An 18,070-nucleotide genomic window follows, 5' to 3' on the forward strand; every position below is an offset into this window, starting at 1 on the left:
CACCACCATGTTCTCAAAAGGCAGCCAGAAATGGATTAGTTTGCTGGTGAAGCCAGTAGAATGATCCAGTTACTGTAAAACCCCAATAACCTGGCATGCTGGGTTCTTTGGTGGTGCCAGATTGGCAGATTTTCCGGACTATTAGATGCTATTTGTTGTTGCCATTATAGAGACCTGGTTGCACGAAGGACAGAACTGGCAGGTCAACAACGTTTCTGGGTTTCATTATTTTAGATGTGATAGAGAGGGGGGTAAAAGAGGTGGAGGGGTTGCACTACTGATAAGGGGGAACGGCACAATAGTACTCAGAGGACACACTGGAGGGCTCATCCAGAGGTAACTCAGGTGGAGCTCAAGAATAAGAAAGATGCAATTATGTTGATAGGATTATACTATAGGCCCCCCCCCCCCCCCCAATAGCCACCAGGAGGTGGAGGAACAGGTATGTAGGCAGATTATGGAAAGGTGCAGAAATAGGGTTGTCATAGTGGGGGACTTTAACTTCCCCACTATTGATTGGAACTTCCTTAATACAAGAGGCTTAGATGGGGCAGGGATTTATTTAGTGCATCCAGGAGGGGTTCTTGAAACAGTATGTGGAGAGTCCAACTAGAGGAGAAAACATAATGGACCCGGTTTTGGGAAATGAGCCAGACCAGGTGACAGACCTTATAGTGGGTGAACATTTTGGAAATAGTGACCACATGTGTTAAGATAGTTATAAGCAAGGATAAAATTGGATCTTGTGGGAAGGTACTAAATTGGGGAAGAGCAAATTACAACAGGATAAGACAGGAACTAAGGGGTGTTGATTGGGAGCAGCTGCTGGAGGACACGTCTGACATGTGGGAGTTGTTTAAAGACCAGCTGATCAGAGTACAGGATCGGCATGTTCCAGTAGGGAGTAAGGACAAGGATGGTAAGGTAATGGAACCTTGGATGATCCAAGAGGTCCTGAATTTAGTCAGGAAGAAAAAGGAAGCATATACAAGGTCTAGGAAGCTAAAATCAGACTGGGCCCTTGTAGAATATAAAGATAGCAGGAATGTGCTCAAGCAGGCAATTTGTAAGGCCAAAAGGGGCCATAAAGTGTCCTTGGCAAGCAGGATCAAGGAAAATTCCAAGGTATTTTACACTTATTTAAGAAAAAAAATAACTAAGTAGAGGGTAGGTCCACTCAGGGATAAAGGAGGGAATTTGTGCTTGGAGTCAGAGCAAGTGGCTGAGGTACTAATTGGGTACTTTGTGTCAGTATTCACTGAGGAGAAGGATTTGGATGATTATGAAGACAGAGTGGGGCATGCAAATGTGCTGGGACACTTTGAGATTAAGGAGGTAGTGCTGGGTCTTCTGAAAAGCATTAAGGTGGAGGTCCCCCAGGGCCTGATGGCATATACCCCAGAATAGTGAAAGCAGCAAGTGAGGAAATTGCTGGGGCTTTGACAAGGATCTTTGTGTCCTCACTAGCAACAGGTGAGGTCCCAGAGGACTAGAGAGTAGCAAATGTTGTACGTTTGTTCAAGAAAGGAAGTAGGGGTAATCCAGGTAATTATGGGCTAGTGAGCCTCACTCAGTGGTAGGGAACCTACTGGAGTGAATACTGAGGGATAGAATTTATGTGCATTTGGAAAGACATGGCCTGTTTAGGGACAGTCAGCATGGCTTTGTGCGGGGCAGGTCATGTCTTACAAACTTGTGTTTTTTTTTGAGGAGGTGACAAAGGAGCTTGATTATTTAATTCATTGTTTTTTCCTTTGACAATGTGCTAAGCCACTCAAGAGAACCACCCAATTGAATTTATAGACCACCATTAACAGGAAAATACTCCACATTGTCTTGATTAGTGTAAGGCAGTAGACCTTATCTACATGGACTTTAGTAAGGCATTTGATAAGGTTCCTCATGGTAGGGTGATTCAGAAGATAAAGATGCACAGGATTCAGGGTGAATTGCAAGTTTGTATTAAGAACTGGCTTGCCCATAGAAGACAGAGAGTAGGGGTGGAAGGCTGTTATTCTGGCTGGAGGTCCGTGACCAGTGGTGTTCCACAAGGATCAGTGCTGGGACCTCTGCTGTTTGTGATATATATCAATGATTTGGATTAAAATGCAGATGAGTGGGTTAGCAAGTTTGCAGATGACACAGAGATTGGTGGAGTTGCAGAGAGTGTAAAGGACTATCAAAGAATACAGCGGGATATAGATCAGTTACGGATACGGGCAGAGAGGTGGCAGATGGAGTTTAATCTGGGCAAGTGTGAGGTGTTGCATTTTGGGAGGTCAAATGAAAGGAGAAAGTATACAGTTAATGACAGACCCCTTAATAGCATTGAGGTACAGAGGGATCTTGGGGTCCAGGACCATAATTCACTGAAAGTGGCTACACAAGTGGATAAGGTGGTAAAGAAGGCATATAGCATGTTTGCACTTGGAGTATTGTGTGCAGTTCTGGTTGCCCCATTATAGGAAGGATGTGGAGACGGTGCAGAAGAGGTTTACCAGAAAGCTGCCTGGATTAGAGGGAATGAGCTACAAGGAAAGGTTGGACAAACTTGGGTTGTTCTCCCTAGTGTGTCAGAGGCCGAGGAGAGACCTGACAGAGATTTTTAAAATTGTGAGAGGCATAGATAGGATAGACAGTCAGAATCTTTTCCCCAGGGTAGAAATGTCAAACACCAGAGGACATGCTTTAAAGGTTGGGGGGGGGGGGGGGGGGGGGGGGGGAGCAGCTCAAAGGTGATGCAAGGGGCAAGTTTTCATTATCTTACACAGAGAATGGTAGGTGCCTGAAATGGGTTACCAGAGGTCGTAGTGGAAGCAAGCAGTTTGGTGGAGATTAAGAGGCTTTTAGAAAGACACATGAATATGAAGGGAATGCAGAGATATGGATGATAAACAGGAGGACAATGATAGTTAGTATAAATTGGCATCAAGATTGGCACAACATTGTCAGCCAAATGGCCTGTCCAGCGCTTACTGTTCTATGTTACTCCTATTATTACCCCAATACACTTTTAATTCACATTTTGTTTTAAAGCTGTTACACAGTAGAATAACAAAATTTCTGGTGAAGCCAATAAGTTTAAAGGGAGTGTAGGTACCAGGGCTCCAGGGTGTCGGAGGGACCATGGGAATCAGGGTCTTGGCAAGTTATCTAGCAGATTATTGGCGTCACTAGAGTAAAACTAAAATTTTCATTTGATTTTTAATCTATTTGTTTAATTAATTTTGTTTCCTTTGACAATGTGCTAAGCCACTCAAGAGAAACAGCCAATTGAATTTATATAGCACCATTAACATAGGAAAATACTCCACATTGTCTTTTAATCTTACTTTGATGCAAAAATAAGTGTTAAGCAAGAGGTTTAGAACAAGAGACGAGCTTGCAGATGACTTTAATAAATCCCACCATGTAAAGCTGAAGGGTGCTGTCACTATCAGAAAATGATGGGATTAAGATGGAAAAAGAGACCAGATGAAGAGGAACAGAGCTTACAACAATTTGCAAGTTATAAAACTCACCATTTTAACTACTTCAGGATATGTCTGTTCTGTCAAGATTCCTCGACCCACGGCAACAAAGTCTACCAATTCACTAAGGGTTGAGCGCTTGTACTCCTTCATTTTAAGGTCTGCTAATGAATCCATGAAATCAAATACAACACAACACTGCTGTAATTTCTTCTGAAAGAGTGCTACTTTCTCAGTTGTAGAAACGTCTGCAAAAGAGCCAAAACAAATAATTAGAATGGATGAGAATTATAGCAACTGTCCAGTTGAAAACAAGTACATTTCCATTTTTAAATATCATTTGATTTTCAAAACTATTTGCATTAATGTAAGCAGGACGTCAAAGTTAGTTTCCAACCATTCAAACAAACTAATAGAAAATGGAGCATCATTTTTCTTGGGGAACCTAGGGATCCACTTAATACCCATGTTCATGTTCAAAACAAACATTCAAGCTAGTCCTGTGCAATATTGTCTCAAAATCAGGTTTTACTCCTACAAGTGCACCATCTTATGTTTTAATACCCAAAAATACTTGGCCACCTCAACAGCTGCACTGTCTTAGGTTGCCTCTGTCTAGTATATTCACTTTCAAATATAGATTGCCTTGAATGAAAAGAAAATGTTAATTCTCAACAAGTAAATTTGTACAGATGTTACACCCCACTGCATTAATGCTTGGGCATTTATACCTTTGCCTTTTCACATTCAGCCTCTATACACAACTAAATATCAATAAAACCCAATGTTTCATGGATTTTAAAATTTATATGTTCACTTAAAACGTGAAAAATATCTCACAATATAATCTAAAATTACATCCATTTAAACCTTGGTTGCAGTTCAAAATACAAACCACAGCTGCTTTTAAAAACAAGACTTGAAGACATCTATCTCCAGACTTCTCACTTGCACTTCTCAAACTGAGGAACCCTACAATATACTCCAAACTTGTATTCAGTTCACCATAAAGAACACTTTCTGTACAATCTTAACTTAAATCATTCCTTTTTTTCCAACAATTATTTTTCCAAAAGTAAAGTCAAACCCAGCTTGATAGCAGTAGCTCATGAAGTTTTAATGGGGCAGGGGAGAGGGAAAGGGTACTTCTGCTCTGCTCAGTTCCATGTTGAAGTATTTATTTGTGAAATGTATCTTAGTCTACAACCGACTGTTCAACTTTAAATGAATGGAAATAGGGCCATAATTATCACTAGTTGTGATTGGAACAGCCCAATATTATCAACCAGGTTTTAACAAGCATTCAATTCTTTGCATATGCAAATAAAGGGGGTAATGTTTATGGCACACCTCTAGACACTGATTCCTAATGTCCAATATGAAGGCAGTGGCATTCCAGCTCATAAGTAGCAACTCTTGCACCTTTAGTTATATTATACTACTAAATAAATGGGTTCCATTCCAGTCTCTCACAAATTCCAGCCAAGACAAAGAAGAAATACCTTGGAGACTTTATTTTAGTCACTAAAAGGTAGTGCTGTTAATCAATTTTTGTGTAAACAAACAAAAATACCATGACATCTCCCATTAAACTCATCATCTTACAAAGTAAATACCATTTAAAAAAGAAAAAAAATCAATTTGGGGGGAGCAGGTACTCAGTTGCGCTGCAGGTAGTGCAGCTGTCTCACAGCTCAGGTGACTAAGGTTCAATTCTGATGCCCAGTGCTGTGTGAAGCTTTCACATTCTATGTTTGACAGCCTGGGTTTCCTGTGGGGTGCTCCAGTTTCCTGCCATTTCCAAAGATGTGCTGGTTGTTGGATTAGTTGCCTACTGTAAATTCACAGCCCCCTAACCTACAGGTAATAGGCATGTGAGAAAGAATAGAATGAGAAACAAGTGGAGGAATGGGATTGATGGTATTACTCCAAGAGCTAATAACAGACTTGAAGAACTGAATGTGCTTCAAATGTCATAAGGAAATATAATATGATAGGATAGAGTGAAGCTATAGCAATTGGAGTTCAATGAGGGAGAAGTGCAAATTCATCCATTTCAGACCCAAACACCAAATTAGAAAAATTAATAGAAGCTGCAGAGAAGCAACAGCATTTAGATGCAAGTGTACTCAACTCACTGAATTCATAAAACATAAATCAAGAAGTCTGATGGAACTTAGCTACAAATGTAGGGAAGTGATGCTGCAGTAACTCTATGACCAGGAATACAACATTCAGCTTTACATCTTTTCTGTGAATTAATGTGCAATGTCCTCAGAGGTCATTGCGCAGGTTTACAGGAATTAAACAGGAGGCCCGTGTTACAGAAGGGGACGGGTTCAGAGGGGTATGGTTGCGTTCCTAGAAAAAGCTCCATATCAGAACTTCAGTAATGCAAAGCCCTGCCATCTGTGCATGCATCAAGGAATGAGTACATAAATTTCACAAGAGTAAATTTTTATTCCTTGTTCAGATGACGGTGCAGTCGAAGACCATGAAGAAGGATCGGTTGGTGAGCTGCTGTGAAAGAGTGCCCCTGCACTCTTCACAAAGAATGAACTCTAGTACACACAAAGCACCTTTAGGGCAAGACTTAGTCAAAGTTTACAAAAATGATTTAGGATGCACTGCAAGTAATTAACAAAGACATTACTCTTGAAGCCCTGAGGTAAATAGTGATCCAGTTCCAAGGATCCTGTTTACATTATATTGTAACAAGAAAATAAGGGAGAAATATTGCAATGGCTGACATGAAAGTTGTGCATGTAAGCAACTCACTTTCTAGAGTGATGGAAGATGAAATTACGAAAGTGTGGAAAATGTAAAGTTCTGTGTGAATTGGGCATCAACCATGGACCAGGCTCAATTATCACGAATTATAAATATGCAATGTTGACACTGCTACTAAACCATAATTACTTCTGCTGTGAAGAGAAGATAAAATTCAAATAATAAACAAACTTAATGAACTCACTTTTTATTGATTCTGAAGCACATAAAAGAATAGTCCAAGTAACAGCTGCCATCAAGCAAGTAATTATGTGGCACTGTACAGCCATGCCTCATTACATATGATAACAAAAAGAATAACAGCTGATAACTGCAGCTGTTTGGCTTATCTGGGGAAAAAAGCTTCTCTCAGAGGTAATTAAGTCTATGTAGCTTTCTACCCTACAGAATGATTGTCTAGATAAAAGGATAAAACAAGTAACTATAGTAAAAAATCAGATTTTTATCACAATAAGCCAAAAATACCAATATACTAATTTCATTATACACACATTATCAAACTTTAAGATAGTTAACATATGCTATTTTTGTAACATCATCTCTTAATGCATGTATGAATACATCAATGGATTGAAGGCACATGAAAGTAGGAAACTAACAACCAAGCTGCATTTAACATCAGTATACCAATTACCACATGCCATTGCTTTTGTATATTCTTCACTACCTTTTTTTTATTCACACAAGCATTACACTTAGTTTTCTTCCATATTTCAAATTATAACCTCTAAACACAGCTAATCAATGTGGTATCAAAACAATGAAAAAGCAGTATTTATAAAATAGACAGTGAATTATTTTTGCAGAGAAAATAAATGATTTTTGTACTCAAAAGTGAATGCACTCAGAATATGCTTAATTGTCCAAATGCTTGTTACAATCTGTCATTAGCACAGCAGGCTGCTATTAGCTACTTAAAGGACTAATTTCTACGTCATTACCAAACAGTTTATTCCAAAATCAACAGCTGGTAGGAAGGGAATGTTAGGGGGTTGAGGGTTAATTATGCAAACTTCCCTCTTCTTTGCCGGCTTTTAATGGACTTGATAAAAGAACAGTTGCAATTTATTTAAACCCAAGACATGACTAAACAAGATATTTGATTAAATATTGTAGACCGTGTGACTGTGCAAATGTAATGAGCTTTTCTTTAGCCATTCCCACAACCAAGGGGTCTAAAATTGGCATAACGTAAAATTAAACAACATCAGTAAGTCAATCCAATAATTTAATCTATAATGCTTTAATTCTCCAATCTTACTCAAATTGCAAGAGTAAATGGAATGCCGAGGAAGTGCCAATTCTAACTAGTTGTGGCAATTCCATTTTTATATCATATCCATGCTCCTTAGCAGCACCTTGTCACCTAAACTACACTTCAGGACTAAAAATATTGCAGCCTATTATCTGTAGCTCTTTGTTGTCTCCATATCACCTCCCAGCCTCTGTCACTAACTCCCTCCCCCACCCAGCTCCATTTATCCATCAACCCCTTCTCACCTGGATCCACCTATAGCTCGCCAGCTCCTGCCTCACCCCTCCCCCCTATACTGGCCATCTCCCTTTTAAACTCCTAGTTCTGATATAGAGTCTCAACCCGAAACGTCGACTATCCCTTTGCCTGCAGAGATGCTGCTTGACCTGCTGAATTCCTCCAGCAGTTTGTTTTTTGCTTAAGAATGTTTCAATTGTTCAAAACAGATGGTCACTGTAGAATACAAAAGCACTCTAGCTGGAAACATGAAAATAAATGGAAAGCATTGGAAATACACTTTTCTCACTACCTGATCAATTGGCTGCATATTTCCAGAGTTTTCAGCTTTAGAATTTCATAGACCATTATACCACATGAAACTATCAAGGGTTACCTGCTGATTAGTAGTAGTCTAAGTATGTTTAACTGTGTAAGAGGTCTTTAAGATTTATGCAGCTTGATCAACATGTGGCTCCAGACCCACATAATGCAAATGAATCTTAATGCACTCAAAATTACCAGGAGTAAACATTACTGTATCCCCAGACCATCAACATCCCAACTGCAATTGTAAAACAAAAGGTGCAATTCGTTTCTGGTAGTATAGTGTAAGAAAAACAATACAATTTGTTAAAGCACAGGCTGGTGTGACTGAAATGGAAGCATAATGGATTATTTCTGGATGCCAGGATAGTCAAACAGCTTTTCTTCCTATTCATCATAATCAAATGATAGATGAAAAAAAGATCAAAATGCTTGTATTTCAAAACATTACTGAACTTAAATGCACGAGTACAAATGGTTATACCATATGTATTGAATTTAAATGAGTATACAGTTTATCCTAAATACAACAAAGTTAATTTACTATTCCAACCAGAAAACAATTGTACAGCTAAATTTAACTTCAAACATGCACTGACAACATTTATCTGACCATTACAATCACTTAATTGCCTTCATATTCTACTTCAGATACTAAGCTGTTGATACATCCCTTGCTAGAAATTTCCTACGAAGTAATTTACACAAACATCTAGTAATTTTGTAATGTAACAACCACACCATTGAGAAATATAGAAGAGCATGGGAAAAGATTGGCAGCAAACACAAAAAGGGATTAAAAAAATATTTTATAGGTATGTGAACAGGAAGAGAGATAGACACAAGAGGAGGATAGGCAAATGTGAGACAAAAAAGCAAATCTACTCATCTACTCCTGGAAGCAAAAGAACATGTCTGAAGCAACATACATTTTATTAAATTACCTTAGTCCAAATGGGATGCATACCAAGATACTTGGGCCTTAAATGAGGAAAAAGTGCTTGCACTTGCCCTGCTTTGTTGTCATTTTAGTAATGAGCTCAATATCCACAGCAAGCCTGATGACAATTAGAACAAACAATAGACTGTTTGAGTACATTTTCTGTGAAAATGCTCAGCTCATTCAACTGTACACAAGATTTCCAAAGTGCTCCAGTTGTTGATGTAAACTGTTACCTAAACTGTTACATTAGCACAAAGACCTAGAGTTTATTGTATAAAAATATTAGTAGAAAGCTTCTGGTTTGGTTGAAAATTGTTGGATATTGCAAGATATCTTTGCTAGTCAAAATGCACTTTAAAAAAAACTACAGCAACAAACAACAGAAAATAAATAGTTTCTCTTTATGAAACTTTCTATTTAAGAACCATTACCACCTGCCATCCACTTTTCTTTTGCTCTGTGTATAGTCTGGCTTGCTGAACATGCCCCAGTATGCCAGAACCACATCAGCAACAAATTACATAATCTTATCCCATTGGCTACGCGTATTCACTCTAATCATAGAAATTCTCTTGGTTTCACTAAGATTTTTCTGCTACCTACACCAACTTATTTCTCTCTTTCAGGTTTGATCAAGGATCCCTCATTTGAAACATTAACTGCTTCCCTTTCCACAGATGCTGCCTAAACAACTGAGTTTTCCCAGCATTTTCTGTTTTTGTCTCATTTTTCCAGCATCTGCAGTTTTTTTTTAATTTTCAAGAGAAATAGTAAGTTGGGAGGAAGACGAGGTCTGCAAAGGGATATAAATGTGCAAAACAACAGATGGAGTAATATTGTTGGGAAATAAGGGTATTAATTTAAGAAAGAATGATAAAGCATATTATTTAAATTATCTGAGACTTTTGCATGGTGTTCAAAAAGGTGCCCACTTGCAGGCAGGAAAAGTACATCCAAGTAATCAGCTGTACCTGCATGTTCATTTCCTGCCATAAGAGGGCAGGAAATAAGTTGCAACCTAGTAATTGCATATTTTGCGACTTGGCAATCTCCTTCCACTTTAAATGATTTTGGACTATATAAGTAGGACTAAACTGTATAGTCCCTCAAACCTGCTCTACCATTCCAAAAAAAACATGGCTGATCTAACCCTGACCACAACTGCATTTTTCTGAAAGTAAAAAGCAAAGTATTGCAAGTGCTGCAAATCTGTCTGGTTCCCATAAACCTTGATTTACCTAAAGTACAAAAAAATTTCAGTCTTATTTATACTAGCATTGTTCTTTATTGTCACAGCGATGGAGTGCAAACCATAGGGAAATTTTGTTACAGCTGTACACGACTTTGGTCTGATCATTCCTGGAGTACAATGTAGTTTTAATCTACTTACTTAATGATATATTGCTTTGGAGGCAATACAGAAAAGGCTTACTAAACTGATTCCATGTTTGAAGGAATTATCCTAACAAGAAATAGGAGGCAGATTAAGCCTATACATCAGAATTTAAAAGAGTGAGAGCTGATCAAATTGAATTGTAGGAGTTGAAGCAGCTTGATAGGGTAGTTGCTGCTAATATGTTTCTTCTGGCATGAGAATCTAGAACTAGAGAGAAAAGTTGCAATACTAGGAGTAAGATTGAGAAGTGGGGACATTAATTCTCTCAAAAGGTTGAGCGCTTTTGGAATTCTCTATCCTAGAAAGCACTAGAGGCCAAATTATTAGGTACAATCCATCTGAGCCTCGATTTTTATACTTTTAAGGGAATCAAGGATTATGGGAACGGGACAGATGTCCAGCATTTACAATGCTCTGCATTCTGCTTTCAGGAAAAAAAACGAGTCAAGTTCAGAATTAAATGGGCCATGATTTTAGAGTCATACAGTACAGAAACTGACCCTTCAGCCCAACTGCTGACCAAGATTCCCATCTAAGCTAGTCCCATTTGCCCACGTTTGGTCCATATCCCTCTACACCTTTCCTATCCATGTACCTTTTCTTGAATGGTGGAGCAGGTTTGAGGGGCCATATGGTTTAGTCTTCTTATAGCCCAAAATAATTTAAAATGTGGAAGGGGATCGCCAAGCCTCAAAATCTGCAATTAGTAGGCTGGAACTTTTTTTTATATAACTATTGCTGTTCCCAAGGCTATTGGTTTTGGATAGCAATGATGATCTGACTGCATTTTTAAACTTTTATACTGTTTATCTGCAATCAACATTTAGGACTCAACAAAATGGAGCACTTTCTTCTAGGCTACATGGATTGCTTGAAGGCAAGTTTAAGAATGTCATTCTTTATTGCAGTCCATTTTCAAGTTTTTTTTATTTCTTTATCAACTAAAGACGTGACGCCAACATTGAGAGACTCACCAAGTCAAAAGGCCTTTTTTTAAACTCTGCATGTGAGCATCCGCAAGCTTGTATTAAATTTATTCATCATTTAATATTTCAATTATTTTTAAAAATGTATAATCAGAAAACACACATTTTTAGATTTTAAATTATTAGCTTCTTGGAAAAAGGGTTGTTTTGCACAATCACATGATTTTGTAAAGCACAAGTGCTACGTTATATGAACAGATGGTGCTTTTGGGTTTTTCAACCACAAATCCCGCCTGCAGGACCAAAACTAATTTGTAGCCATTCCAGTAAATGTTCACAATCACATGAATTTTCTGGTAGCTTCTTATCAAGGAATAAACACAAAGGCAAAATCTAAATGTCTGCAAGTCACTGAGGGAACAACTAAAAGGTACATTGAAATTGTCAGTTCCAACATCTCTAATTATGGTATAATCCAGTATCCAGACATAGTTGTAAACTTTCATCTAGGGTACTTACCATCTCAATAGAAACTTACCTCCACCACTGTTCTTGCATGCTCAACCTTCTTGGGAGAGCAACTTTTATTTTGTCATATTCAGTTCTTTACATTGATGTAGGACAATAAATTTAAATAATGAAACTATTAGATTGTAAACACCAAAGAAAATACCACTTTGCTCAAAGTTTACTAAAAGATCAGTAAAAGTGCCAGTGTTGAGTGGTTTTCTGGCAAAATGTAATACAAAGGAAATAGCATACCTAGTATGTAGGAATAGTTATTTTATAAATTAAGCATCCAAACAAGCGAAAGAAAAAAAAAATTGAATGCTACTCAAGCAATGATCCTTCTTGCAAGCATCTGTATGAACTGCCATCTTCAACCTCTCACTGCTGCAGTCGGATGTTGCCACCTGCTTCAAAAGGGCATCAATCGTACTGGTGCAACAAGAGCAGAGTGAGCTGCCTCAACAATTATTGCCCAGTAGCACTCAAATCTACTGTGAAGTGTTTTGAGAGGTTGATCATGACGAGAATCAACTCCTGCCTAAACAAGAACCTGAATCCACAGCAATTTGCCTACCGTCACGACCGGTCTACAGCAGACGCAATCTCACTGGCTCTCCACTCAGCTTTGGAGCACCTAAACAACAGCAAAACATATGCCAGGCTGCTGTTCATCAATTAGCGTTCAACACCATCATCCGCTCAGTACTAATCAACAAGCTTCAAAACATTCAAACCACAGGCGTACCTCAAGGATGCAGGCTTAGCTCACTGCTCTACTCTCTCTACACTGACTGTGTGGCCAGGCACAGCTCAAACACCATCTATAAATTTGCAGATGACACCACTGTTGTTGGGAGAATCTCAGTTGGCGATGAGGAGGCATACAGAAGTGAGATAGATCTGTTGGTTGAGTGGTGTCACAACAACCTCGCACTCAATGTCAGCAAGACCAAGGAATTGATTGTGGACTTCACAAAGGGGAAGAAGTCGGGAGAACACACTCCAGTCTTCATTGAGGGGTCAGTGGTGGAAAGGATGAGCAGCTTCGAGTTCCTGGGCATCAACATCTCAGAGGATCTATCTTGGGCCCCAATACGTGAAGGTGGCATGCCAGTGGATCTACTTCATAAGGAGTTTGAGGAGATTTGGTTGGTCACCAAAGACTCTTGCAAATTTTTACAGATGTATGGTAGAGAGCATGGAGGCTCCAATGTGCAGTATTGAAAGAGGCTGCATGAGGGTTGTAGACTTAGCCAGCTCCATCAGGGGCACAAACCTCCCTACTAGAGGACATCTTCAAGAGTTGGTGCCTCAAAAAGGCAGCATCCATCATTAAGAACTATCACCACCCAGGACATATGCCCTCTTCACATTACTACCATCAGGGAGGAGGTACAGGAGCCTGAAGACCCACACTCAATGTTTCAGGAACAGCTTCTTCCCCTCTGCCATCAGATTTCTGAATGGTCCATGAACCCATGTACACTACCTCATTAGTCCTCTTTTGCACTATTTATTTTTTTAATTTACGGTAATTTTTATGTCTGTTTTGCACTGTACTGCTGCCGCAAAAGAACAAATTTCACGACATAAGTCAGTGATAATAAACCTGATTCTGATTCAAATAAGCATAAACACTGCTCCTAAGCACTAGGTTGATTCCTAGTATGAAACTGTTGACACATGAAGAAAGGTTAAGTAAGTAGGGGCCTATACTCACTGGTGTTTAGAAGAATGAGAGATGATCTTATTGAAGCACGAGATTTTGAGGGATGCAACGGAGAGGACATTTTCCCTAGATGAATATATGAAACATGGAGGCATTATTTCAGAATAAGGGTTGCCCATTTAAGACAAAGAGGAGGTTATTTTCCCCCTCAAGAGAACCAGGACTCTCTGGAATTCTCCACTCCAGAGTTATGGAGACAGAATCAGTGGATATTTTCAAGGCAGAAAATGACAGCCACTTGAACTGAAGAGATTCAAACTGAGAGTGTGGGAAAATGCTGTTCAGCTGAGATTGGATCAGCCATGAATTTAGTGAATGTTGGAGCAGTCTTGAGGAGCCATTTTGGCTTCCTACTGCTCCCGTCTTAAGTAAATCTGAATTGTTTAAGGTAATTTTTCCATATTTACACTTGTATAATATAAACACACACCATTTCCCCTCAGCATCTGTCTTCATTACCTCTAGACCTGGTTAATCTCCCTTAATTTCTCACCCTAACAAGGTTAGTTAAACATAGTTCTACTTGGGTATAAAATTAAAATCCAACTCTACCAAAGTCCATGCCATAAATATCTCAAATGAGTTACTTTTCTGTGAGCGTGAAACACCAAATATTGATCAAGAACAGCGAACGCAGCATTACAAACCAAATCATCTGCAACCCAAATTAAGTAAATGTGCTGGACCATGCAAGCATGCATGTTTTCATCAGAATATATACCTGGCACAGACAGTCATATCCTGTCAGGCTCAGATTGAAGAGTTAAAACACTGCTGTCCATAGTCAGAATAATATAACACAGAAACAGGCCCTTCAGGCCATCAAGTACATATCTACAGTAATCCCATAAACCAGCACTCAACTCATGCAAAATCCTGTTCATCCATCATCCCTGTGCTTGTTGACTACACTGAACCATTGCTTAATTGGGAGCCAATTTTAACATCCTTACCCTCATTTTAAATCCCTCTACTGTTTAATCTTCCTCATCCATAATCTCCTCTGGTCCCAAAACATTCAAAAAGGTATAGACATCTCTCATTCATGCCTGAATTTGATGCTTCCTCACTGGCAGCCAAACCAAGCTCCAAAGTCCCTTAATTCTGGAATTCCCTTTAAATTTCTCCCTTGTTCTTTCCTTGTATTATCACAATTTTGTCCACCGACCTTTTTATTTTCTTAAGTGGCTCACTATCAATATCCATTTGATAATATTGGTGTGAAGTGTAGCAGAAAATTTTACTTCATTAATGTTGCTCTATAAATGGAAGTTGTTGGATATCTAATTACATTGTGCCCATCAGCAGGTCCACATTATGTAGTGGAGGCAATGGCACAGAACAAATCAGGACTAAAACAGATTCAAGATCTGAAAGTCAAAGGTTAAGTGCTCTATTAATGTTTTGCATCACTTATTCTTGCCAATGGGTATATATGCACAATTTTCTTTAGTTACCATATACAACTGTTCCCAATTTCAGCCATACAATGGCGATGTAAAAGTACTTGTGAATGGAAAGATCATCAAATTGATTCCTGTACATTAATTGCCACTTGTCTGAAACTGAACTTCAACAAGTACCACATAACATTTCAGCACAGACAGTTCCAAGCTGGTAATCAGTGTACCATGAGAAGAATCGAGAATCTTTCTCCCAACCTCCACCTCAAACCAATGAAATGTAGGAGAATGAACAAAAGACAAAAGCAATGAGAACAATTTGTAATTCAGGAAAAAGTTCACTTCAGGACACAAAGGAAGGCAGAGTTAAGTAACTACAAAAAATGAAAAGGAACTTGTGACTACCGAGAGAAAACATTTTAAAATGCCAAACTGCTGCACAACAAATTACTAATTTTCCTTTATACTATGGTAACATACACTATTTTACAAATTTCTAGGCATCAATTTTATTGGACACTAGATTGACATGGATAGCATAGAGAACGGCCAGCAGAATTGTTGGCAAATTCAAGATTTCCATGAATACGTACGTATATTCAGAAGTCCTGATCTGCTTAACAACTGTTCAGGAATTTTTACGATCACATTTTGCTGCTGCGGTTCTAATGGAGTCCAAAGTTATAGCAAATCTCCACCAAAAATCAGGGAATCATCGTATAGGCCATCCCCAGGTAATGAACGGGTTCTGTTTTCACAAATGTCCATAAGTTGCTTTTGTCCATAAGTGAGAAAATACACAAATATCATGATATGGTAACCATCCCTCCACAGTATTGTAATGAATGGCACCAAAAGCACATAAGACCAATAAGAACAATTACTTAAAAAATTGGAGAGAGAGGAAACTAATTTTATCATTCATAGGAAAGAATATATGTCATTCATAGGAAAGAATATTATGTACATACATCAGACTTTTGAATTTGATACTGAGAGCTCCTTTGTGTGTAGTGGGTGTCCTGAAGTCAGGCATTTGTTACACAGGGACAACCTGTAACCAACATGCATCAAAGTCTACTTTCATTGCCATTGAGAAAATAAGTTTCAAGGGATTTCAGGCAAGTTTTTAAAGTCTGTTTCAAATAATAAATTTTTTACAAGGATTTTAAGTTTTGTTTTTATTCTTTTAAACAAATGATTTTTGTGCCTTTAACATTCAATAGTTTGACGCTTTGAAAAAAAGTGTTTTTACAATACTGAAATCCTGCAAAGCTACAGAGCATCACTTAGTTTTTTTTGGTAAATTGGTAGGCGAGACTCTACCACCACGTGGGGTGGAGCCAGAATGGAATTTTTTGTTCAGAAGATCCAGTCTCTTCACAGTACCAAAAGCTGCCTTTTCCTAGCAAATTGCCTTTAGGAGATTCACGTGTTCCTCTTGAATGTCAGCAATGAGTATGGGTGGCTTGTGGCAAATTCTGGGCCATTATTTATATTACTGGCTTCCCAAAACCACATAAGACTTTTAAATGGATCCTTCTTCTGTATTAAAAGCTCCTTTCTTCACTAATTTACATAAAATACAGAATATTTTTGCAGTTCCTTGTACAGTACCTAGAAATAAGCCTGATCAAATGAATAAACCACATTTAGAACACCATATTAGCACTATATTAACTCATACAAAGATTGACACCTTCCACCGTCTATGCACTGTGGCTGTGTATGCTAGCTATAGGTTGCACTGCATTGCATAGTTTGTGATATTGACTTATAATTTAAAGGAAGTATTTTATCAAACTAGGCCAACTGGAAGTGTCAATAATCACATTAATGCATCCCAAAAGTAATAAAATAATTAGTTATAACTACTTCAGCGGCAAGTGTAAAAATCTGTTGACATCAACAACCATCTTTCTAAACACCCAATACCCCTAGTTCACACCCCATTCTGATGAATATTATTTCATTGAAGTCACTACTGGAAATCCTGAAATAGTACTGGGAGAATATTTGGCAGACAAAACTATGAGGGCAACTAGGAATGAGCAAGTACGGGCTTCCCTCCATCTAGTTAAAACAAAAGTATCAGTGCAATAATAACTTAAGGACACCTGCTGCATACTTAAGTACTAAATAAGCAGCAATTCACGATTTAAAGTACATTACCATGAAAGTAAATAATTACATACAAAATTTTTAGTTATACGTATCGATTGGTTGCAAGCCATCTCCACAATTTCATATGGTAGTTGGAGAGTGCAATCCAATATTCATTAGCTGGAATACCAATTATCTGGTTTTATTCAATTTTGCCCAATTATCAATTCAAACTTCAGAACCACCTGTGCGACATTCTTTGTGTACTTTATAGCTTTATGAATTAAGCAACTCGTAGCCCAAATATATCTTGTCCATGGGAATTTGACAGTTTGTGCACTGTTAAACTAGAATACAAATTAAACATTACAAGGAAACTGCAAGTGAGTTTTTAGTTGTGGTTGCAGATGTTAGCTATATTCACAAAGCTAATAGAAAAGTGGTGGCAAATAATATGCTAAGAAATTTCATGCTGGGGGAGAGGGTGGAAACAAATGCAGTGCATGAAAGGAAATTCTGCCCAATCATTAATTGGTGCAGCTTATATAAAAGCAATGGACAACTCAATGAGCTTTCATTTCAGTTTGAATATGAACATAAGGTAGTTACTATTAGTGGGGCCAATCCTGGTCTTCGGTATCTTAGTGTCAATTCAGGGCAGTTTCACTGGTGCACACATTTCCAGTTCTAGAAAATATGAATCTCAGGATTTTGGCAAGTGAGAGCATTAGATGCAGAGAAAGGAAGAGTTGCTTTCTGATACATCATAGATTAGCTAACAGAAATATAAACTGAGAATAGCACCCCATATCAAAGCACATCCATGATAAAATGCTTGTCAGTTAGAGGTACCTGAGCTCTGGGTTTTCAAGCTTGAGCCATAGCTGATATCACTGCAGTCCATTTGTGAGGCTGTATATTTTGCGGATATCACATTTCAGGAGGTGATCAGCCCATAGTTCCAGATAATGAAAGAACCAAGTGACTCACAATACACAGATC

General features: G+C 38.4%; 1 protein-coding gene across 3 annotated transcripts in view; it reads right to left on the minus strand.

The window, feature by feature from the left end:
- Window positions 1-18,070, minus strand: part of ppp2r5eb (protein phosphatase 2, regulatory subunit B', epsilon isoform b) — a 90,790-nt gene that overhangs the window by 41,511 nt on the left and 31,209 nt on the right. For all 3 annotated transcript variants that reach the window (XM_052020555.1, XM_052020572.1, XM_052020564.1), the window contains exon 2: window positions 3,522-3,718. In XM_052020555.1, the coding sequence (XP_051876515.1) occupies window positions 3,522-3,718 (197 nt within the window). The remainder of the gene's footprint in view (window positions 1-3,521; window positions 3,719-18,070) is intronic.

This window comes from Pristis pectinata, chromosome 1 (assembly GCF_009764475.1).
Source record: "Pristis pectinata isolate sPriPec2 chromosome 1, sPriPec2.1.pri, whole genome shotgun sequence".
Classification (NCBI taxonomy): domain Eukaryota; kingdom Metazoa; phylum Chordata; class Chondrichthyes; order Rhinopristiformes; family Pristidae; genus Pristis; species Pristis pectinata.